The following is a 24770-nucleotide window of genomic DNA, read 5'->3' as shown; positions in this document are numbered from 1 at the left end:
TCCTTTACATAACACATGATTAGTGTTACGTCCTTTTGCATGTATTTATTTTTTAGTTATCTTTCTCTTTTTAGTTTTTAAAATTCTCATTTTGTCCTTGTTTAAGCAATGTGTCAACAATATAGGATTATTGGAGTCATATAATTGGACCAACAGTTTATTTATTAAAAAAATGAATGGAAATGACTTATAAACTTTGATAATTTTACTCTCCTCAACTATAATTGAATAAATGAATATATTGGGCACAAATTATATTGTTATTTAATTACAAAATTATCATATATGATAAATTTATTAATTTTTATAATAATTATTTTATAGGTTATACTAAAAGAATTTATGATTGATTAATAATAGAAAAACTTTGATAAGAAATCAAACTTTTGAATAAACTTTCATATAAAATTTCTTATACTACTTAAATTGTTGTATCTATTATATAAAATTTCTTATACTACTAAAATTGTTGTATCTATTATATAAAATTTCTTATACTACTAAATTGATGTATCTATTATTATATTTGGTATCTGAGTTTGGATAAGGAGGTCATCCCATGGTATAAGAAGGTCCGGTTAGAAAGTCTCACCAAACTATACTCTTTTACATATATATATCTATGTATTCTTTTAAAGTGAATGAAAATGACTTATAAATTTTGATAGTTTTACCCTCTCCAACTATAATTTAATAAATGAATAATATGTACCTAAATTATATTATTATTTAATCACAAAATTATCATATATGATAAATTTATTAATTTTTATAGTAAGTATATTAAAAAAATTATTAAATTTTATAATAATTATTTTATAAGTTATGCTGAAAAAATTTATGATTGATTAATGATATACAAACTTTTATAGAAATTAAACTTTTAAATAAACTTTCATATAAAATTTATTATATTATGAAAATTGATGTATCTATTATTATATTTTAAAACAAAATTAAGCATATTTTTTATTCAATATATTTTAAAAGTGAAAAAGTTGATAGGGTGCAAAGTGTTTGTAAGGAAAAGAGCGTGTGAAGTGGAGAGTGCAGACCGAGGACAGAGAGCAGGCTATGGCTATGATAGAAGAAGAAAAAAGAAGTGTCGTAACAGAAGTAGCATTCAATGCGATAATATAAAAGATAATGCCTCATCATCATTACCCAAATGTTTCCAAAAAAAAAGCTTTAGTTAGACAAACCCATACAACATTACCTTACCATACCACCTCTCTCTTTCTCAATACGTTTTTGGTTTAGAAATAGAAATAAAAAATAAAAGGTGAAAAATAAATTTTTTTTATCAAAACTCCCATTTTACCCCTTGATCAAGTCAGGTGTCAATAATATAAAATGTTTGTTTCGATCATTTAACCTGCCTATACTTTTTATATGTTTAAAATGATGATATTGTTAGGATACTCTTCTATATATTTATATACTTTTTATATATTTACTACTCTTTTATATATATACTAAAAAAAATTTAAAAAATTTGAATGACTAATAAAAACCAAATATCATTTTTGAAGGAATTTTTAAAAATAATTAACAAATTTTAAAAAAATATTTAAGCCTTAAAAAAAATCAATACTACTAAAATATATAGCAAAAGAAAATATCTATATCTATATAAAATTATATAAAGGAATAAAGAGAATATGAAAAAAATTTGTAATTGTTTAAATAGTTGATTTGAGAGTTTTGTTATACGTGGTAGGGTGAGAAATAATCAGAACCCAAACATTGTAAAAAATTTGGATGCAAAACAATGGTGAGTGTGAAACAATAATTTGTAATTGAGATGTTTCGGAAATATGCTCAATTTAAGTTATGATAGTGAAATGAAAGGAAAAAGTGGGGTCAAAATGAAAAGCTGAAAATTTCAGCCACCCTTATTCACTATAAATTGCAAAGTTAGACCGACAAGCTACGATGCTTGCACTTTGGAATTCCTACTTTGCCAACCAAAGAAGACATATGTCCAGAAAAGAATGAGGGCAAAAACAATGAGTATGAAATGCAAATATTATTCATCCAACAAACATATTGAAAATTAATGGTGAAAAAACTGTTTAATCCCTTGTTTGGATCATTATGATTATAATAGAAGAACAAAAGCATCGTTAGGGAATAAAGTGTTCCCTGGGAATTCATTTTTTTGGTGATCTATATTCCCTCCAAAAATGGGTAGACAATAAAAAATGAAAGTGAAGTATCCAAAGAATTTATATGAACATCAAACTTTATCCACAACAGATAAAAATGAATTTAATGAAAAATTACATTAAATGTTAATTTCTATACCCTTCTCATTTCCTTTTCTTTCCCTTCCACTGTGTTGTCAAATATACATATGTTAATCTATCTACTTCCATAAGGTAAACATGCAGGACAAAGGAATGATTCTTAACATCATTTCCATTCTTTTATTATGTGTTGATCCGAACAAACTGTTGAAGACTCTTCGGATCAGCAAAAAATGGCTACTACGAGTGGCAAATAAAAAATCCAGGAAAAAAAATCCTTCAATTTGGAATTTTAACTTTTGCTCACATGACATTTAAATAATTCTTTTACGTAAAGCAACCAAGACATCATGTCTGGGTTCATGCAAAAAAGAAGAAACAATTTAAATGACAAATAAACTTACAATACTGGAATCAGTTGATGACTGAGAACTCATGTTGATAATCTTTGAGTGGCTTTGTTCGGCTGGATGACTTGATGGTGACAATTCCCTCTTTTCAGTTTGGGCAGAGCGAGAGAGGAAGAAAGGTCTAGTACGAACGCTGAATTGCTTGTTCCAATGTATATCATTTGATGGGTATTTTAGTCGGCTGGTTTCTGTTTCTGCCTCGTTTATCTACTTGATGTAATTGCCCTGTAGTTATTGGGAAGTAGGAAAGTCCCTGTTCAAAGTCTGGGAAGTGGGAAAGCCAGGTACAATTCACGCGTCTAATCTAATAAAAATAAGAATCAATATGGATTAATATTTATAGAAACTGAAAAGTCTAGCAAATATGATGATTAATATGTAAATGTAACTGAAAAGACATATTTGATAGATAATAATATGAATTTTGAAAAATTGAATAAACATAATGAGAAGAAATATCAATGGACATAAATATGGATTAAATGTAACTTAGCATAGGAATGAATATGTTTTTGTAGACATATGTTTCCAATGGAGAACAACGAAGACAATTTTAGATGATCATTGAATTTGATATTTGAACCTGCAAGTAAATGGATTCGAATGCTATATTAGTATTACTCATATATTAGGAATATATTATATTTAAGGAACAAAATAAAATAAATGACAGAAAAAGAATAAAAAATCTTGGATGTCATTGGTTGTCAAACATATTGTATATAGATAGATCATGTTCATATGCTTTACACGAGAAGTATTTAAAGATTAAATAGTATACAATATCAAATTAACCTAATGTCATAAGACTTATTCAAATATGACACTGATTATATTGGAATTAAACCATTTTAGCATTTTAACATTATGCAAGAACATGTCCCCAGAGCTTCATTGGGAATACTGGGTATATTATGATTGAGAAACACTTCCTTGATCTGATAGTCCGCCAACATAGAATGGCATACCTACATCTAATCTGCATTCATCAACATTACCAAATTGGTGTTTTATGAAAATGCAACAAAAGATCATGGGCAAATCTGAGTGTTCTGATAATTAAGTGGTTTGCTACCTATTATGGAATTCTCAGATTTCTGCTATATCAGTGTTGACATACAACTTCGACCCATGCTTGATATTTTGGACACTGAGAGGATACTTGTCTAGAAATCATATTATAGTTTAATGTAAAACACAAACATATAATGAATTGAAGCAAATCTCAAATGAAATAGAAACTCCATGATAATGACCTTTAGGATCTTTGATGTTAGCAAGTGTTAACATAACCACCAATGGCTTCCTATCAATATGATTCTTCTCTATAGCATCATCAAGCTGAAGAGCATATTCCTCCCAGACAGTCATCATCATCTCACCATCACTATAGCCGAAAACATCTAGAATTAAACATATTAACTATTACAAAGATGGCTACCTGAAATGGCATATATGTAGCAAAAGAATGGCAGAAACAATACTGGTTATCCCTTAACTTGATTGTAACTCTATATGTAGGATTAATTGTTTTACGCTCAATGACTTCAACCACAACACTAACAATATATATATATATATATTAAAATTACGACACAACCAAATCGTAAGTATTCTTGACAAAGTATAATAATGTCCATTCTAGCAATTTGACTAATGCACATACCCATTAAAGTGTCACGCGGTGTCACCCCAGCAATAATATTAGTAAATCAAGTAAGAACATGGACATCAGGAAGAATCTCAGGACATTCAGCCTCCCCAACAGAAGTAGTTTTCACCAAGTAAATCAAAAATGGAATCTTACTCACTTTGTATTCAGAATGATTCTTAACAACCTTAATGTTCTGAATCACATATGCAGAACCACAATGCAACTTTGACTCAAATTCAGCAAACAATTCTTGCCAAAGAGTGGCACCAATCTTTGCACCTTGTAAGAGTGAACAATGAAAGTGATCAATGCAAGAAAGCAGGGAAAATGAATGTAGTCAATTACAGTATGAAATCTCAGCAAACACACCATTTGGTCCACGAACACCATTTCTATTGTTTGTCTACCATTGTGCTGTTAATGTGCCACATATAAGTGATTCATACTGTTATCTTCCAAGTCCCTTTCTTGGTATGCAATTCAGAGATCATGTTTTCCTTACGAGACATTGCTACAAAGATAACAGAATTTATTTAGATCGACGAAACAATTAGCTATAAATTAGTTGTTGTCATAACATGTGTTCAATCCAGATATAAGTTCTTCCCGACAAACAAAACTCCATACATAATAAGAACAATTTGGTTTCAAAACTCTCTGGTACCAAAGAAAGCAATATACTAAATGTCATCGTACACTTAGTGAGCCAGCACTATGTCCCAAAACTATCAATTAGCCGGATTGGAAAAAACAATTAAAAAATAAATTATTTTCTGCTAAGGGTTCATGAAGTAAGAGAATCATACCACTTTACCTTACACTGTGTAAATACCCTGTCTGAAGCAGATATAGGAGAATGAGTAGATGAGATCGGTGTTACAACAAATTGCGAATGGAGTTAAACCGTAAAGTAAAGAAACAAAGAAAACGAACTTGTACTCATGGAGTTTTGAGATAAAAATTACAGCTTTAGTGTGTTTATGAACTGCTACTCATGGAGTTAAACCGTAAAGTAAAGAAACAAAGAAAAGAAACCTATACTCATGGAGTTTGAGATAAAAATTGCAGCTTTGGTGTGTTTATGAACCACTACTGATCGAGTTAAATTGTAAAGTAAAGAAACAAAAAAAACGAAACTGCACTCATAGAGTTTTGAGATAAAAATTGTAGCTTTGGTGTGTTTATGAACCACTACTCATCGAGTTAAACCGTAAAATAAAGAAACAAAGAAAACGAACCTGTACTAATGGAGTTTTGAGATAAAAATCAAAGCTTTGGTGTGTTTATGAACCGCTACTCATGGAGTTAAACTATAAAGTAAAAAAACAAAGAAAATGAACCTATATTCATGAAGTTTTGAGATAAAAATCATAACTTTAGTGTGTTTTTCCACCTTCTCTCATGGAGCGTGTATTCTTTCTCCTTCCCTCTCTAAACTCTGCCCACACCGCATTGAAACAGAAGAGAAAAAAAATATAGTGTGATGAGAACGTTTTTAGACAGGAAAATGGATGCATAAAATGTTGACACCTCAGCAAAATAGGAACATTGGTATAATTTCAATGCATTGTGAAGGCTTTATTTCTATAATTATAGATGACAATAGATTTGCTTTGGCCAAAGGAGGTATAGAAAACGGAAAACCAAAGAAATAAAAATCCACTCGTGTGCTGTCCTAGGCTTCTAGCTACGACTAGCAAAACCAGGTTTTCTTCTTTCACAATTAAGAAATCCATACTGCCTAAATTTAGAAAACTTTTGAGAGACACCTGTTGCTCGACCCTTTCAATCATTTTTCGACAGGTGTCAATTGTTAAGAGTCCAACTTTTGCTATACCCATCTCTATAGAATCTACATAATAGTTTGTACGGATGTCACTCAATTGCACAACTCCAATTTCATCTCTCCTTCCTCTTTCATGTGTCCTACTTCCACTTTTTTCCCTTTCTCTCAACAACCACAGCAATTAAAACCATTCTCAACTTCCTTCCTATCTTTCCCCTGTGGAAATTTTAAGGATACTTCACCTTCACAAAACCCCCGAAAGATTTTGGGATTCCATTTAAAGTCTGTCAAAACTGAATTCATTCGTTCCACTCGCCACTCATCGCTTCTCCAATCTCCACCGTCCGATCAATTCTCCCATGATTCTTTGGTCAAACCCAACATTAATTTTAAATGTCATATAGAATAGAGATATAGAGTAGATGAAATAAAAATGGGAAAGTAAAAATATTTGAGAAATAAAGTGATAAGTAAAATTGTTTAGTGGAAGAAAAATAGAAAAGAAATTTAGGTGAAAATAGGTAAAAAATAATACAAGTGGATTCCATCATTTTAAAACTTATTTTTATCTTGTTTCTCTTTCACCAAACACCCAATATTATTATTTCCATCCTTTTCATATTATTTTCATCCATCAAACCAAACACAAACTAATTGTTTTTAAAAAGGCATTTTCCTATTATAAATCTGCATTTTTAACATATATATTTATCAAGCTTTTTCCAAACTCATACATATTAAGATCTTAATATATTATTTGCAGAAAGAAAAAGTTCTTTGTAATTGTTGTTTTCAACATTTATTTTTTCGAAATTAACTTGTTAAAGCAAATAATACTTAAAGTAGAAAACAGCAACATTTAACATTAATTTATATTGAAATAATAATAAATATATTCCTAACTTTTCTCTTCAACTATTTTCTTAAAGTGACAAAGTTAACTCTTCACTAATTATATTATTCATACAATATTATATTTCATGATATTTTTCTGCCAGTATGACAAAAAATATAAAGAAATAAAAATTAATACTTTTCATGAAAATTTAAGAGAAATTTAAATTTATCTTACCGGATAAAAAATAAAAATATAGTAATGAGGATAAACATTTTTGTAAGAACTAAGATAAAAATTTACACTTAATTCGTAAGAATGAGCTTCTTTTACTAAATATTTTTCCTTTCAAATATGAAATCAAATTAAATCTAACATAATCACTCTTATCTTTTCTAAGGAAAACTAGTGTTTAAAATTATTTATCAGACAAATTATTTATTTCTTATTTATAATTTTTTACTTAATGAATTATTAAGATTTTCTTTTACCTATATTTTTTTATACATTGATATGTGTGAGTCAATTTATTCAAATGAAATTTATAAATCAAATATAATATATGAGATGCAAGGGAAGAAATTATATTCAGACTAAACTTATAACATAAAAAATTTACATTAAATCACCATAAAATTTAAATTACTTGATAGATATTATATTCTATTATAATTTTTTAACTTTTTTTAATTAGTTCTGCTAAATTTAATATGAAATTATTTTCTCTTGCTTTTGTTTTGGTTACAAATGCAAATCTCTTGCTTACTATGTTCTAACTTAATTAATTTAACAAATACTTTTTTATCTAATAATTTTTTTATTTTTCTTAAGTAATTAGGTTATATTTGACAAAATTAGCTAAAAAGTTAACTAGAAGCTGAAAACTTAATTGATAGCTGAAAGCTAAGAAATTAGCTTTTGAAATCAGAAGTGTTTCATAAAAATAACTAATGAAGTAGCTGAAAAGTATAAAATAATATAAACATAATAAAATCATGATTAATTTAAAAAGGTAAAAAAAATGAATAAATATTTTAAGGATAAAAGTATAAAAAAATATAAAAAGTTACAAATTCAAAATTTTAATAAAACGCCACTTCAAGTAACGTTTCTTTCTTAAAATGATAAAAGTTAGTAAAAACTACTAAAAAAACTTATTTATTGAAAAGTCACATGAATTTTTTCTGCTAGTAAAAATAACTAAAAATTAATTGAAATATTTTATCGAATATAACCTTAATTATATTTAATTAAATGAAAGACATCAAATTCACTTTAAAGTTTTATTTCAATTCTTTCAGGTGGTATTTAAAATTTAAAATCTTAAAATTAAAAAAGTGTAAATAAAATATTTCTTTTCCTTATTTTCTCTCTCACACACATATATAAACTAATTAGTATTAAAAATATAGTTAAAACATAACACAGGAAAATCATATCCCGTCATAAGTATAATGAGATTTTAACTTTCTTTTTTAAGTGAGTCTTTTACCTTTTTCATTTTCATCTTTTTGTCTTCCCTTTTACCATGAAATACATGTATATGTTAAATAAAATAAAAGATAAGTATAATACATACATATAAATATTGATATGTATTAACTATGAATATTACTATCATATTTATTTTTATTAACAGTAGAAATTGAACCCAATACCATAAAATTTACAATACTCAAAGACATTGTTCAACTAAATAATACTTATCAATAACATTGGGTACTAAAACTAGTGGTAACAAAAAAAAAGTAAGATGTAATTTTTGTTTTTCTATTTTTTTAAATATGTGATTTTAGTCCCTTTATTTTTAATTGAGACACTTTTTTCTATACTTTTAAAAAATTCATAATTTTAGTTCTCTATTTTTTAATTGAAACATTTCTTTCTCAACTTTTAAAATTATGTTATATTAGTCATCTTGGTCAATTTCAAACTTGTTAACTTTGTATTTTTTAATTTTTTTTAATAAATTAAGATTTTAATAATTAAATAATTAAAAAAAATATTTTTATGTATATAATAAATATACGGTTAGACAATCAATGTTTAAGAATATATAAATCAACATTTAAAATTGATGACAAAAATTAAAATTATAAATTTTTTAAAAGTGATAGACAAAATATGTCAATTAAAAAATAGATGACTACAGAAAACTTTTCAAAAGTAAAAATGAAATGTCTCAGAAAGAGAGGACTAAAAATACAGATTTAAAAAAATTAGAAAACAAAAACTATATTTAGAAAGAGAAAAAAAAAATTAAAAAAGTAGGCCTATGGCTTTCAATCCCGAAACTATTGCATACGGCACTATTACAAACTGCGGCTATGCAAGAGCTGTTCTCTTCCGGAAATTAAATTTCCGGTAGTAAAAACTGTCGCACACTCAAACTAATATATACATCCCACTATTAGTTTATTTTTTTATTCATAACAGTTTAACAAAATATCAAGAATTTATAACACTCTCATAAGCTGCTCAAGCAACTACTTTAGACCCTCTTAATATTAATTTTTAAATATAATAAACATATTTAAAAAATTAAAAATAAAAAACATTCACTTATTCTTGAAATACTGTTTCAAAAATTAGTTTTCGAATAGAGATATCTCAAAAAATATAATATACGCTTCAATATATTTTTAGTTCCTTGAATTTGATTTATTTTTGTAAATTTTAGTTTAGTTTTTTTAGTACCTCAGTTTTGAATTCTTTTAGTTCTTAACTGTTTTTAGCAGTTTTAAATTTAAAGAATTAAAATATATAATTTTTAATTTAAAAGATAAAATATAAAATTCTAAATTTAGGGACTAAAATATAGTATAGGCTTAATGGGTGTCAGTACCTTTTATGAACAAGCTAATAAATTAATAATAAATATATGTACTTGTAACTTTCACCTTATAGGTATATAGAATAGACTTATTGTTTAAGATCTTGTTTTTTTAATTGTCAATTGACTTCTAGGATTATTTTTGTTGTCTATCATTTACACTTTATATTTTTCATATTTAATATTTTAAAATTAGAAATAATTTCTTGAAGGACTTTTTTTTGTAATTATAAAATCTAAAATACCATTCAAAATTAATTATAATTTATGTATGATGTAATTTTATTGGATTTGAAGGAATTAAACCGTGTCAATCAATTTATAATAAATTAAATATTATATTTAATCAATTGAGTTATATCTCGTTATTTTTTTATTATAAATTTAAAATACAATAAAAAATAAATTCTAATTTATGTATGATGTAATTTAAACATATAGATAATTATTTTTGTTATCAAATTTATGACTCAACCTAGCGGGTGATAGCGTCTTGTTTCTGCAAATTCAATGATATTTGGATCTTGATTACCTTGGTACATAGGGAGTGATCAAGGAAATATTCGATTACACTGTTCTTGCAGAGATACCCACAATTGTTCCATGCTATCTATGTGTGCTTATGGATCTTATATTGGTGATCATGTATATTACGGGTTGGATATTGAGCCCGATGATATTTCTCTTAGGTGTTCTTGAAAGATATCCCTTCCTCGTGTTTTCTGTTTTTTTACATATATTTTCTTTTTAGGGTAATTAGATAATAAATGTGAATACTTTTTTCGACAAGGTTTCTAATTGGAGATCATCACGTTGTGAAGAATTATTTCAATCTCCTTTTATTCTTTGTGTTTTCTGTTGATGATTGTATCTGTCCCCTTTTATGTTTTAATTTCTTATTTTCCTTTGTCGCAGAGTGTCGGTACGTGTAATTATGCAGGTTAAACAGTGGATAAGTGTTGTTGCCTTAAACATAGAGCTCCTATATATATGCTGTAGCAAATGGAAGAAAGGGAAAGAAAAGAGGCACTGAAGGGACTGCGTCACTTTGACCATGATAATGCACTTTTGAACTCTTCTAATCTTCTTTTTGGCAAAAAAATATATATGTGTGTGTGTTTACTAACAAATATGAAGGATTAATTGGCATGAAATCATTCCACTTAATCATAAATATCGAGTTTGAGTCTTAATTATAAAATTATATTAAATATACTTGGAAAAAATTTGAATTTTATCGCTTATGATGATCTTATTCAATTCAAATATAATTGTCTTCAATAAAAAATATATAACATTAATTTAGACAAAAAAAAACCTCCTATATGTCCAGGATCATCATCAAATATGAAGTACATGCAATAATTAAATTATATTGTTTAAAAAAACCTTGAATTAATTCTGAAAACTTAACGACTACAATTAATTACTAAGATGAAAATGTTTTTTGGATTGATGTAATTATTTTAAAAGATTAAAAAAATTAACAAAAACGTGGATGTACTTTAATTTTGTTTGCGGCCTCAACTGCTTTTTTGTGAAGCAAGAATCTCCATCCATTTTATATGCATTAGAGTATGGTTTATTATTCTTTTCCACCCCACACTACTAAAAAATGATGTTTCTACAACGGTCGCCAATCGTCTTTGAAGCTCATGTCGTGGAAAGTGTTGACTTTTCACGACGGTCCCCTAGCAATTGTTTTCTACTACTGAGTCAATTCAAAGACAAGTTTTACTTAATACGCATCGTTGAATGCAAGCATTCTACAACGTCTATTAAGTAAAACATGTCGTTGAATGCAAACATTCTACTACGACTTTTAACTTAAAAGAGAAAATAAACATGTTGTTACAACTTTTTTTTAACTTATCTATCAACCTTGCAAATAAAGGTAGGGCCATTAGACCTGCCATTGTGTCACCTTTGCTTCAATTGTTGAAGGACACAAAGTTGGGCATGATTGTAGAGGCACTCTATGATTTGTTACTCCTTGTATGAAATTCAGAAGCAAGACAAGAGACATCGTGCTTATGACACTGACTACTAATACAATATAAAATGGGAAATTGTCACTCACTACTAATTCAATTCCAAATGGGAAGTTGTCAATGTCAATGGTAACACATAACATCTTAAATAGAAGCCAATAGGTAATAATCTTCCAATTTCTTACATGTTTAAATAAAAGCTTATTGTTTGATTCCAGAGGCATCACTAGATTAGTATGACATTAAGACCTAACCCACACGGTATGATTCATTACGCAGTGAAATAGAAACTGACTTTGGTAGCAAAGTCTTCCTAATCCAACAATCAAAGATAATTGATTACCTTAATTTAGTAATGATGTTGTAAAATAGCAGCAACAACATCACATTCCGAGATCCCTAACCCATTTAGATCAACATACTAGCAACTAAAATATGATATGACCAATGCAATCCTTGAAAGACTCGTCCTTTTAGCAGTTGGTCGACAACCCAAGTTTTAATTAACAACAACTCATATTGTCATATATAGGTCTAAGTCGATAATAAAAACATGTGTTAAAAAATGAAGTTAGATAACATGTAATATGCCTGCTATTATTTGTCAAAAAGTCCTGAAATATACATAGTAGCTGTTTCTTTTTTGTTTTGTTTCCATAATTGTTTGTTTGGCTTTGGTGTAATGTAAATGTGTGATACATTGCACTCCATCTTGGTTGTTTGATGTGGTGCCCCTTAATCTTCTTCTTCAATGCTGTTAAACAAGGGAAAGGTTGTCTATATAGAGCCTAGAGGTTGACAGTAATCACTAATTCAACATGGCTCTTACCCAATTAGTTTTTAGGGGAAGCTCATAAAATCTTTTATACAAGCCTATTCTGAGCTTTTGGAAATGAAAAGTAAATTGCTAACAATAAACAAACATTAATGGTGATACTCTTAGCTATAAAGATGAACAATACATATAAAATGCAATGCAATGGTGATTGACAGGTTTCTATGACTATTTTTGTATAGAGCAAAATTTGCAATCCTTTCATATAGGCTTAGACGACTGTGTCTCATATGCAACAATAGCTGCCAATGTACTTAAAAGAATCCAAAATTGTATGTACTACTATTAAGGTTTCATGGCAAACAAACGTGTGGCCTGACTAGCAAAGTGGTGATATTATCATCAAAGGTAAGACTAAAAGGTAGCCATAGCTATCAACAACAGGAGCCTAGAATATAAGTAAGATTACTAGCAAATAATAAATCATTTTAAAAATGACTAGAATGACTTTGATATGGTTTTATAAGGGGAAAATGTTACAAATTTGGTCTCAAGCCAAAAATAGAAGAACATAGAGATATACTCAATACTATCATATTAAGAATAAAGAGTTACTCAAAAGATGATTGTAGAGGCCAAAATTACAAAAACATTTTTTTGATCAAATTGTAGTTATTTAACTAGTCTCTAATCATTAAGTAATCTTCTTGAGAAGAGTTTCACACCAAGCAAAATTCAAGTGGTATTATACAAAATTGAACCCACATCCATAAAGAAAATAAGAGTTAACTTAGAATCCTTAATGACTTGTGCTTATCCATGTTATCTTCTATAATTACATTTGTTTATATAGTTTACCTCCAACTGAACTTGTTATTTCTAATCAGTAGTTGGGAATTGATAGGCTTACAGCTACAATGACTTCACCAAACTGTTAATTTGGTATTTCAAAAATGTATTATATATGTAATTTGTAATTTATAATTTAGTCATTTAAAAGTGATAATAATAGTCCTACTTTAAATGAACCTCATTCATAATGAAGAAGTACTCATAATACAATACAAGTTTAATTAATAATTTAATACATGACATTTTAAAGGTTAATTCAAACTTGGTTTGAGCTTTGAAAATGGTGACAATGGCTTAAAAAATGCAAGCAATTCTTAACTTCAGCTTATGATTGACTACAACGACTTTAAACTATAGACAATATCAACTCCTGCACAAGTAAATGAACATTACTTAAACAAGAAGCCTTTGTAGTTTGTTCGTGCCAAACCAAACTTAAAATAGGTAGTACTAGTAACAATTTTCAAAGTCAAGCACTACATAACTATGAAAGATTTGGTTTATATGGAAAGCTTACAATCTATCTACAAAACATCAGAGAACCCAAACAAAACAAAAAAAAAAATTAGAAAATGAAACAAAATACAGTACCCCATCCAAAACACAACCAATTTTCACTTCAGATTTACACCATTTTTACACCGGTTAATGGTTACCCAGTTGTTGATTAACCAATTCTATGGTTAATGTCAACAATGATTCAGTTATTGGTTCACGCAGGGTTACTACATATCAGTAACAAAATTATTGTTCATTAACCAATTTATATAAAGTATAGCCCAATTATTGAGGCATGACTTAACATTTGTTATTTTGGATCACCAAAATAACAATATTACCTCAATCAAATCTCCTTTTGGAAGTATTGGTTTGCATGCATATGTATCCTTATTGTATGGTGATATTAAACTAGTCATGCAAATAACACCATCATCTGCAAAGAGTTGTGCCACCTCACCTAAAATTTTTAAAATCGTCATGTCAGACTATTAATAAAACAACATATGACAGGAAGAAATTGGGGGGAAAATTACCCAACAAAAATATAGCTAAACTCACCAATTCTTCTAATATTTTTAGAATGATCTCCTGCTCTAAAACTAAGATCCTGGTTTAGACCAACTCAAATATTGTCTCAACGATGTAACACAGTTTCCCTTTGGAGTGCAACCTTCGAGTTAGAGCACATGCAATACTGGTTTGTCCTGCAATCAATATAATATCTCATTCTTCTGAACAATTATATTTGGTAAGAAACATGAATTGCTTCAACCAATGCCATGCTACAACATACAAATTTTCAACACATCATTACAAAATTTTATTAGGTCGCATGAATTTTTAATCCATTTAAAACACCACCAACAAATTAAATTATTAATAAAACCAGATGTTTATAGGCAACCTACCTGCTGATACTAATACGTTATGTTAACAAATCAGGGAAAATGATAGTAAGTATAATTTGATAAGCATTTGCCATGTATTACATTGAATACCATGAATGATCATTATTCATTTGATATGAAGGTCAAATAAAACACCATATTGACAAAAAATGAAGCACAGATAGTAACAGTGACCTAGAGAAGAACCTGACGAGGGAACAGTACAACCTCGAGCTAACTAGTGCCGAAATACCATCAAAGAGTTCAAAATACGAATTGGGTGAACATTCAACAGGGCCAACTAATGCTCTATTCAACCCCCAACAGTTCATTATAGATTCAACCCCATAAAGCATGAAACTTAGAGGCGAAAATGAGAGACTCAAAACAAACCTTTGACAACTGGACGATTTTCGAAGACACCTACAATGGTCGATGAGTCACGGAGGCCAGGACGTGAGCTGAGTGAGGGGGAAAAAATGTAACGTGAGTCACTAGTGACTTCAGGCGCGAGTATTATTCACTTAATTGACAACGCATACCACGATGGTGTATACTAGGAACGTTGTGGATTTCTCATTTTTGCGATGGTGGAAATAACAGCCGTGTTGTATTGTTCATTTCAAGACGGGTTGAGTAAAATCGTCGTCGTTTAACACATCATAATTATAAAAATGTCACTGCTTATTCTTTTAAGACGGTTTCTAAGCACCGATGTCGAATGTGCGTCATAAAATCATGTTTTTTTAGTTGTGCCACAAAAATACAACAATGAAATGAGGAGTAACGATGATAACACGAAGAAATGGAGAACCGAAAGATATGTGCCAACCTCCTATAATTCAAAAACTAGATAAGAAAGAACTACAGCATCACCCGGTGCTTGTTGTCATGACATCGTGTTGATGCATGCACGCAAAGGCATGAATGTATTCTAGGTCTGAACCTAACTGAAAATAATTATTATAAAAATTAATAAACATATACATACTACTAAAATTCTAAAAACCGCTAGATTAACCCTAGGATATAGTTGTTTTTCATCTTGGCACAGGTCAGATGTGTTGCAGTTCTCGTGCACGTGCGCATTAATTCTATTGAACATTTGGTGAACGTGTGCTTACAAATTTATTATAAGTTCTTAATGCTTAGATCATGGTATAAACCCACTTCAGCTAATCTAACTTCTTCATCACTAATTCTTTTAGCCTTATATTAATTGATCAGAGAAATTCTGAAAAATATATTCAGGCACAACGAGAGAGATGGATGATGGGAGCAGCATTTAATCTCAGATTTTTATAATTAACTATATATAAAAAAAACTTTATTAAATATTCTTCTCCCAATATTATTTATTTCATACCTAACTATAAAATAAGGATTCAAAGTGTGAATCATTTGATTTAACAACACAAATCATTATTAGTATTTATGCCGACCAGTGTTGGTTCTGACGTTTACTTAAATGGATCATGTGACTCCGATTTATTAACATGACATCAATAATTTTTTTTAAAAAAACGGCGACAAATCAAAAACCCAAGACCAGCTTGGACCTTGGAGCATGTTAATGCAATCTTGTCAACCCACCAATTTTCCTTGTCGTTTATCTTATCCAGAAACAGGAGGAAGACTTTATTCTACATAAATTGAGACTTTCCGTATAATACATAAAAAAACAATAACAATAAATTTCATTTCATTTCATCCCAATAATGAGTACAATTACAAAGCTTTCTTATATCACAACCAATATACGCGCACTAAAATACAAAGAAAGAGGACCTGAAGAGGTTTTTCTTTTTTCTTTTTACTCAAACAACAAATGCCCCGTCAGATTCGAACATAGGCTTCGTCCAACGTACGAGCTCGGACCCAAGAATAATTTGTTATATGCACAATGTGTACACAACACAACAAAAACAGTGTAATGTAAAATAAAGGAACAAAAAAAAAAAAAAACAACATATAATAAGTGAGGCATGCATGAATGTTGAGAAACCACCGAAAATTAATTTAATTAAATGCCAGCAAGGCACTCTGGTGGGGTCACTGGGAACCTTGACTTATCCTTACAATAGTCATAGATGACATGGTTCACACGAACCCACCTGTACCTTCTTGCTTCAATGGAGTTAAGGGCTTGGTATGCAGCCCCTTCCCACCAGTTACTTGGGTTGGAGGCACAGTTTGCAGGTCCTGGCATTGCACATCCTTCAATGTCGAAGTCCTTGTAGTAAGCATAGAATGGTGCTTTGCTCCAATCTATTTTCTCCAATCCACCCCTTGTGGCCCAGTTATCTGCTTCCCATAATGTTGAATACACTCCCATTGCTTGCATCTTTGGGTATGGAATCCCCCTGGCCTCGTTGTTCTTGTATACTCTGATTGGAAAATCATCCACGTAGAATCTGCGTGTATTGAAAAAAATAAATCAAATCTGATATCAATTAAAAATAATAATAAGACAAAATATAAGTGAGATCTTTAACTTTTATAGGATTAAATTAGATCAAAACTTGATATATAAATAATTTTTACAATTTTATTCAATCACAATTATTGTGGTTATTATTTTTTACAAATAATTTATTTAAAACTTATATGAAGGATTTCTGATTGGTGAATTGAATTTAAACTTTAGGTTGTGATTTAATCACAACTGTGGTGTACTTATTTGTATTGAATAAATATTTAAAAAAATTGTTTATGATTTATCAATATGTTGTATGCGTGTATGTTTAATTACTTACACAATATGGTGATGGTTCCAGAGAATTGAATAGGTGTGGAAGTCCGCAGCAGGGTCAAACCAGAGGTTGACCCTCTGTTCTCTGTCACCCTTTCCATGAGCGTAGATGTTTGTTTGAACTGTGTAAGGTTGCCCAGTACGGTTCCCCAAGAACTCGAAATCAAGCTCGTCACGAACATAATTCGTGTCAGAGTTCAACTACCACAAACCCAACATATATTTTATGTCAGTGTTTCACTCTGAGAAATTTCCAAACAAATTTAAGGGATGTGGTAAGAAAATTTGAACTTACATAAAATGCAGTGACTGTGCCAGCAGAGTCTCCAGGGACGAGTTTGATCTTCATGCTAACACGCCCAAACATGTACTTCACCTTGGAAGCAAACCCACATCCTGTAAAAACAAGTATTATTATATTTATTTATCCAAATGGTTGTTTCTTTAGGACCATGTGACCACATATATAGGTTTTTTCAACATAATATATTAAGGAATTTAAGAGGGTGTTTGCGATGACACAAAGTCCAACACACTTTCACTGCAAAAGCAAAGAAGAGGATGCTTGTTAAAAATAGAGGTTGGATGTAAATGAAAGTTGGAAACCGAGAATCCAAACACGCACTATAACATTGGAATAGATTCGGACATGTTATGTTGTTATATTACCAGAGCTTTGGTCAAGTCTGAGTTGGATTGCCCTGCCTTGATCAAATTGCCTGATGTGGGAGTCAGACCACGTGACATGAAAGTCTTGTAGAAAAGTGGCTGGTCGACCCAAAACACACACACCAGATAAGAGAAGAACACAAAGGAAAAAAAAGACACCAGCATTCCTAAATTGGTAAAACATTGCCATAGATATAGTGAACTGAAGAATTTTTTTGTTGTGAAATGGAAGGTTAGGGTAGAGTCTTATTTATATGGGAAAACAAAGGAAAAGGAAAAGGAAGGGAAGGGAATTAACAAGAGTTGTTGTTGTTGTTATTGTTTGTGTTTTGAGAGTAGCATTGAATTGAAATATTGTGTCTCAAAACACGCCTTAGCTTTCCATACAGCTAATGGATTGGGGGTCATTAGGGCCTACCCAACAGTTTGTATTCTTGTTTGGCTCCTTTACTTCTCTGCTGCCTAAATCACTTTCTCAACGTGTGCATCCTAGTGATCCTATAGAGTTTTGTGTATGTGATAAATAGCACAAACAACACCATTAAATAGAACAAAGAACACCATTATCTTGGTTCGGATTTATGGTTTGGAAAACTTCACCTCTCAAGTTCCAAATTTGAAGGATATTAGAAACTTGAAATGCATCATGCAGACATTTCAAAAGAGTTAAATATGTTTTTAATCTCCTCCTAATTTGAGATACGTTTGTTTATGATTTTTCAAATTAAAAATTGGTCTTTGGAGTATATTTTTTTATCAATAAATATTTATTAATTTATGAGTTTTTGTTAATAAAAGATATTCAATTTCATGATATTAATCCCTAAAAGTCACAACATCATTCTCCTCCCATTTGTTTTAATCATTAAATCAATCTTATAACTTAAATTTTATAACACATGTAATATTAATTAAAAATCACCTTAAGAAGAAAAAGTCTTTTTTAATCATATTTATTCAAATGTTCTTTCCCAAATACTCAGGATGAATAATTTAAAAGAAAAACATACACGTAATAGGGTGTATGATAATAAAAATTTCAAAACTAAAGCGAGTTGTGATGTTAAAACTTGTAATTCGTTAGTCACACAAATGGATTCTTTAACAATGTTTAGAAAAAGGCACTATCCAAATTATTTTTAAATTTCATACATGTAGACATCGAATTTCGAATTTCATACTTAAAAGATAAAATCATATGCCAATTGTACCTTGTTGATATTTTTGTAGAAGTGTAAAACCTTTAGAGCATTAACATTTTAAAATATATCTGTCAACTATATATCAACTTTTGCAATTAATCCCCTTAACTACGAATATAGGTCACATGCAAGTACGATTTTTAATTTATTTCTATTGCTTCATTTATTTTTGTTAATTATTGCTATCCTTGCGCTTGAACTTTTTAACCAAATGAATAACAAGTTAAATTCGGACAATTATGGAATTTCTTTTTAATTTTTCAAATTAGATTATATTTATAATTTGTTTCAAACATAAAATCAATCCAAACACACAACAAATTTATTCTATTCTATATAATAAAAAGATATTATTTGGATTGCTAAATACAAAGTGACTTACACATATACAATACTATTATTATAAAATTACAAAAACATGTATACTTCATTTATTTAAAAATAGAAAATTCTGCATCCGAGTGAGAACCTTTAAAACAGGCATTAATTATATGGTCTCTATGTATCTCACACCTTCAGTTTTCTAATTTTTTTCATTACCATGTAACTATACGTACCAAGTATATTCATTAGTTTGATTTGATTGATGATTAATATTTGTAAAACTAACAATATTATTTGGAGGAAATGAGTGAAAAAAGTCAAACATCACTTCTAAAGAAATACACTCTTTTTGTCACTAATTAGCTAGGCATATATATCTCCAACAAAGGTCTATAGTATTAGGAATTTTAGTTCATACGATCCAACAGTACGACTCTTCGAAGACAGTAGTAGTCTTCAGACGTTTATTGTACGTAAACATCACTACAAATTTTCTCGTACTTCCCCTTTATGTTTTATTAGACTATGCGGGGGATAAAAGCAGAAGATGTGTTTTAAAATTTTCAATACATATTTTTAAATTCTAATTCATAACATAAAGAAATAATAATTTATTATTTCAAAAGTAAAATATTTTTGAATTAGTAAATTACATATCGTACTGATATATTTTTCAACACACAACACTTTTATTTTATGAATTTTAAAACATACTTTTTAATTCTAGTTGATATGATCATCCTAAAATTTAGGTAAAATTGTATTTTCGTTCATTCTATTTATCTTCAATTTTGATTTTGGGCTCCCTTTAAAATTATTGACGCATTTAGTCCTTCAATTATGTTTAATCCCATAAATGTAGTCCCCAAGTCCAGATTTAAACGTTAAATGTTACAAAAGAATGTTGACTGTCACATGTCACATTCTGATTGGACGATGACAATCACATGTCACGTTCTAATTGAACGTTGACAACAACAATACATTTTCATCGTCCATAGAGTCAATATTAAATCAAAACCTAACACATGACAGTTATCATCCAATCAGAATGTGACACATGACAATCAATATTCTTTTGTAATAGTCAACGTTTAAATTTGAATTTGGAGACCATATTTACAGGATTGAACATAATTAGAGAACTAAATGCCTTAATAATTTTAAAAGAGAATCAAAATCGAAATTAAAGATAAATAAGAGAACCAAAAATATAATTTTACAAGTATTTATGGTATGGACATCTAAATATACTTTATAATGAAAGAAAACGGCTCAAAACTCATTCCTGGTTTCTAACATTGTGTGGCAAAAATTCTCAAATGGTGCCCTTTTACAAACTTATTCCCCAAATGGGGTTCTTTTGAAACTTATTCCTGGGGGGTGCAGTTTTTTTACGTGAAGCCCATGCATGGCGCCACCACCATTGGCGCTTTCGCGTAGGAGCTGCCACGTGGCCTCGGAGACGCCAGTAGCACCAACGCGTTGCCCTTCTGCTTACGTGGCAATGGAGGCGCAAGGACCACTGGCGCGTTTTGCATGGAAACCCAAGGCGCCAGTCAAACTGGCGTGTTACCTTTGCAGCAAGGACATCAGTTTTGGCAGGAGACCAGGAGCAGCTTTGGCAGGCAGGAGCAGCGAGGCAGTAGCATGGAAGCGTAAATGGGGTTGGCGTTTTAGGGTGTTTAAATACACCTCCTCCTTCACCATTTTTTTCAGCTGTTTTCACTTGCAACAATTGCCTTCGTTTTTGCTTTCGTGGGTTTGAAAATTTCTTGTGATATCAATATTTTTTTGTAAGTTATTTTGTTAGGTGGTTTTTGAAATTTCTGTAGTATCACATATTTTTTGTAAGTTATTTTGTTAGGTTGGAATAAAGATTTATCTTGAAGTATTTTTTATAAAAATTAAATTAGTTTGTTATATTTAATAAGCTTGTTAGTGTGTGTTTAAATGTCTAAAATAAAAGAAAAATTATGTAATAATGTTTATTTGAAGAAAATTTTATCAGTGAAAATAAAATATTTTGAATATGAATTTTGTAGTATTTTTTTAATTAGATTAGGTTGGTGTTAATGATTTATTAGTGTGTTAATAATTGATGAACGTTTCAACTTTCATTTAAAAAAATTTGTAGATCAAATTTATTTGAAGAAAGTATTTTGAGTACGAAATTTATTTTAATATGAAGTTGTAGTATTTTTTTAATTAGATTAGGTTCATTTTTTTGTGTGTTAAAAATTGATAAGCGTTCAAGTTGAAAGTGTTATTTGATGATGTTTTGTTGTTTGTCGTATCATATTTAATTTAATATATTTGTAGTAATTTTGTAATTACCTATTTTCATTTTGAAGTTATTATTGTTAAGATTAATTATTTTTACTACTAACTTCGTTCATGAATTATTTTATTTTGTGTTAAAAATTACTATGTTGAAATTGTTCATTTTTTTTAAGTGTGTCCCATGAAATTAATTTGAAGTCAATTAATTTTTTTTAAAAGAGAAATTGAATGTGAAGTTCCAATAAAGGGACCTTTTGTGATTATATTTTATTAGTTTGGATTTAAATTTTTATAAAATTATTTGTGTTATTTAAGTTAATAATTTAGATGTGAAATTTATTTAAAGTTAATAATTTTGATTACATCTTGATTAGTTTAAAATTACTACATTGAAATCGTTAATATTTTTAAAGTGTCTTAATGTGAAATTGATTGAAGTTAAATTTTTATTTAAAATAAAGTTTTATTTTGAAGTTCCAATAATGACTTTTTGTGATACCCATTTGATAATTTATTTGACGTGTTAAAATATTGTTTTTGTAGGTACACGATAAATTCGGTTATAACAGTGTTGTATTTCAATGGAAGGGTATATGAAGATAATGATGGTGTAATATTTGAAGGCAGTAAAAAAGCGATTCAGATTAAACGTGGAATTAGTTTCAATGCTTTGAAGAAAAAAATTGGAGATAAGGTAAAGTTACAAAATAATAAAATTATTTCTACTATCAACTGTAGATTTTTAGTGTCAGGAAAATATATTGCCTTGCAAATTTGTGATGACGAAGACGTTGAAACGATGCTCGAAAGTTTTAAACAACAAGACCAAATGTCAGTTCTGGAATTGTACATAGAAAAGGATGTGGCTGGTGGTTCAATGTTTCATTCTGCAAATTCGCTTACATCATGTGGAAATTATTTATCTAATGATGAGACACAACCGGCAACAAATTTAAGCAATTTACATATTGACGAAGACAATGATGATGATGTGTCTAACTCATACGTTGAAGAGTCTTTAGACGAAGATGACAGTCTTGACGGTATATCTGATACAGACGATGAAGTCACCGACATTCCTCAACCAGTAAAAATTGTTCACCCAGCAGAAGGTATAATTTGCTGTATAAAACAATTAGACAATACATTTATTATTTGATGACAATTGTATTTAATGCTAAATAAGTATTATTTGATTTTTTATTTTGAACTGTTAGGTGCACAACGAATTGAAAATCCATTTTGGAATGATGCTTTACATTATAACAATATCAACTGGAGTTATCCTGATGAGGAGGACATTTGCGGTTTGGAGATGTCGTCGACCTTTAATGTTGGCTAAGAATTATATGTTGGCATGGAATTTGATAATAAAGATGCCGTCAAAAAATGCAGTCAAACAATATGTTATGAAGGTGTATCAAAGTTTCAAAGTTGTTGAAAGCAAATCGAACAAGTATGTGGTTTGTTGCTTGAATAAAAATGCAAAGTGTCCTGGCCCTTTCTATATGAGGGCAATTTTATCTAAAAAAACAGATACGTGGAAAGTCACACAATGGGGTGGACCACACACATGTCTGAATATGATCATGACACAAGATCACGAGAAACTTGATTCAGATTTAATTGCCACTTGTGTAGTAGGTACATATTTTATGTTCATATTATGTTCATTTTTTGTTAATTGTCATTTAAATTTTGTTATGTTATTGACATGCATGATCAGAGAAGATCCGTCAATAAAAATTTCTTTGATTCAAGAGAGGATTAATAGTGAATTTGCGTACAAGGTGTCGTACAAAAAAGCTTGGTTGGCAAAACAGAAAGCCATTGCAATTGAATATGGCGATTGGGATGAGTCATATGTGAAACTTTCGTCGTGGCTAACACACATGCAAAATCATTCTCCTGGATCATATTTTCAAGTACTACATGATGATTTTATCGATAGGAATACGGTTAGTCGCAAACACCGTCAGTTTCATAGAGTTTTTTTACTTTTGGCCAATGTAAAGAGGCTCTCAAGTACTGTAAGCCAATCATACAAGTTGACGGCACACATTTGTACGGCAAATACCGTGGGACCCTCTTAATGGCCACATCACAAGATGGAAATGGTGGTGTCCTTCCTCTAGCATTCGCAGTGGTTGAAGGTGAGACGTTGACAGCGTGGTCATGGTTTTTGGCACACTTGTGTGAACATGTCATAGATAAAAATGATATTTGTCTGATATCTGATTGACACGCGAGTATAAAGTCCGCTGTCGCTAACGAAGCACTTGGTTGCCAACCTCCCCACGGTTATCATGTCTACTGCGTGCGACACATAGCAAACAACTTCAATCAAAAATTCAATAATGCCAAACAAAAAGAAATGTTGAAGAAATTGGGTAAGATTTCATATTTGATGGTGACGTTTATTTAACTTTTATATATACTTAAAATTGTTATTCATAACTAATTTTATGCAGCCTACACTCCTTGCAAGCACAGTTTTTTATCAAAATTTAGAAAAATTTCGTGAATTGAGTCCAGCCATAGCAACATGGATTGATCGCATTTCAAAGGAAAAATGGACGATGGCTTATGATAGAGAAGGACGTCGATATGGCCACATGACAATCAACCTCTCAGAATGTATCAATAAGGTTTTGAAGGATTGTCACAACATTCCCATAACAACATTGGTCAAATCAACGTACAGTAGGTGTCGAAGTACTTTGTTGAGCGTGGCCGCCAAGCCCAGAAACAGTTAAATGAAGGGCAA

The 24770-nt window shown here is 29.8% G+C and overlaps 1 protein-coding gene and 1 non-coding gene across 2 annotated transcripts; both read right to left on the bottom strand.

The window, feature by feature from the left end:
* Positions 1-16460: 16460 nt before the first annotated feature.
* LOC100807653 (probable xyloglucan endotransglucosylase/hydrolase protein 6) lies at positions 16461-18708 on the bottom strand. The gene is made up of 4 exons (XM_003549948.5): positions 18195-18708; positions 17821-17921; positions 17530-17726; positions 16461-17187 (listed from the first exon to the last, which is right to left on the bottom strand). The coding sequence occupies exons 1-4, from the start codon at positions 18382-18384 to the stop codon at positions 16797-16799; spliced, it is 879 nt and encodes a 292-aa protein (XP_003549996.1). The 5' UTR covers positions 18385-18708; the 3' UTR covers positions 16461-16796.
* A 1903-nt stretch (positions 18709-20611) lies between these two features.
* On the bottom strand, positions 20612-20804 carry MIR1520O (microRNA MIR1520o). Its single transcript, NR_048716.1, has one exon. It is a non-coding gene; the product is annotated as a microRNA MIR1520o (primary transcript).
* Between the last annotated feature and the right edge of the window lie 3966 nt (positions 20805-24770).

Source organism: Glycine max, chromosome 17 (genome assembly GCF_000004515.6).
Source record: "Glycine max cultivar Williams 82 chromosome 17, Glycine_max_v4.0, whole genome shotgun sequence".
Classification (NCBI taxonomy): Eukaryota; Viridiplantae; Streptophyta; class Magnoliopsida; order Fabales; family Fabaceae; genus Glycine; species Glycine max.
This window is presented reverse-complemented; position numbering and strand designations above follow the sequence as displayed.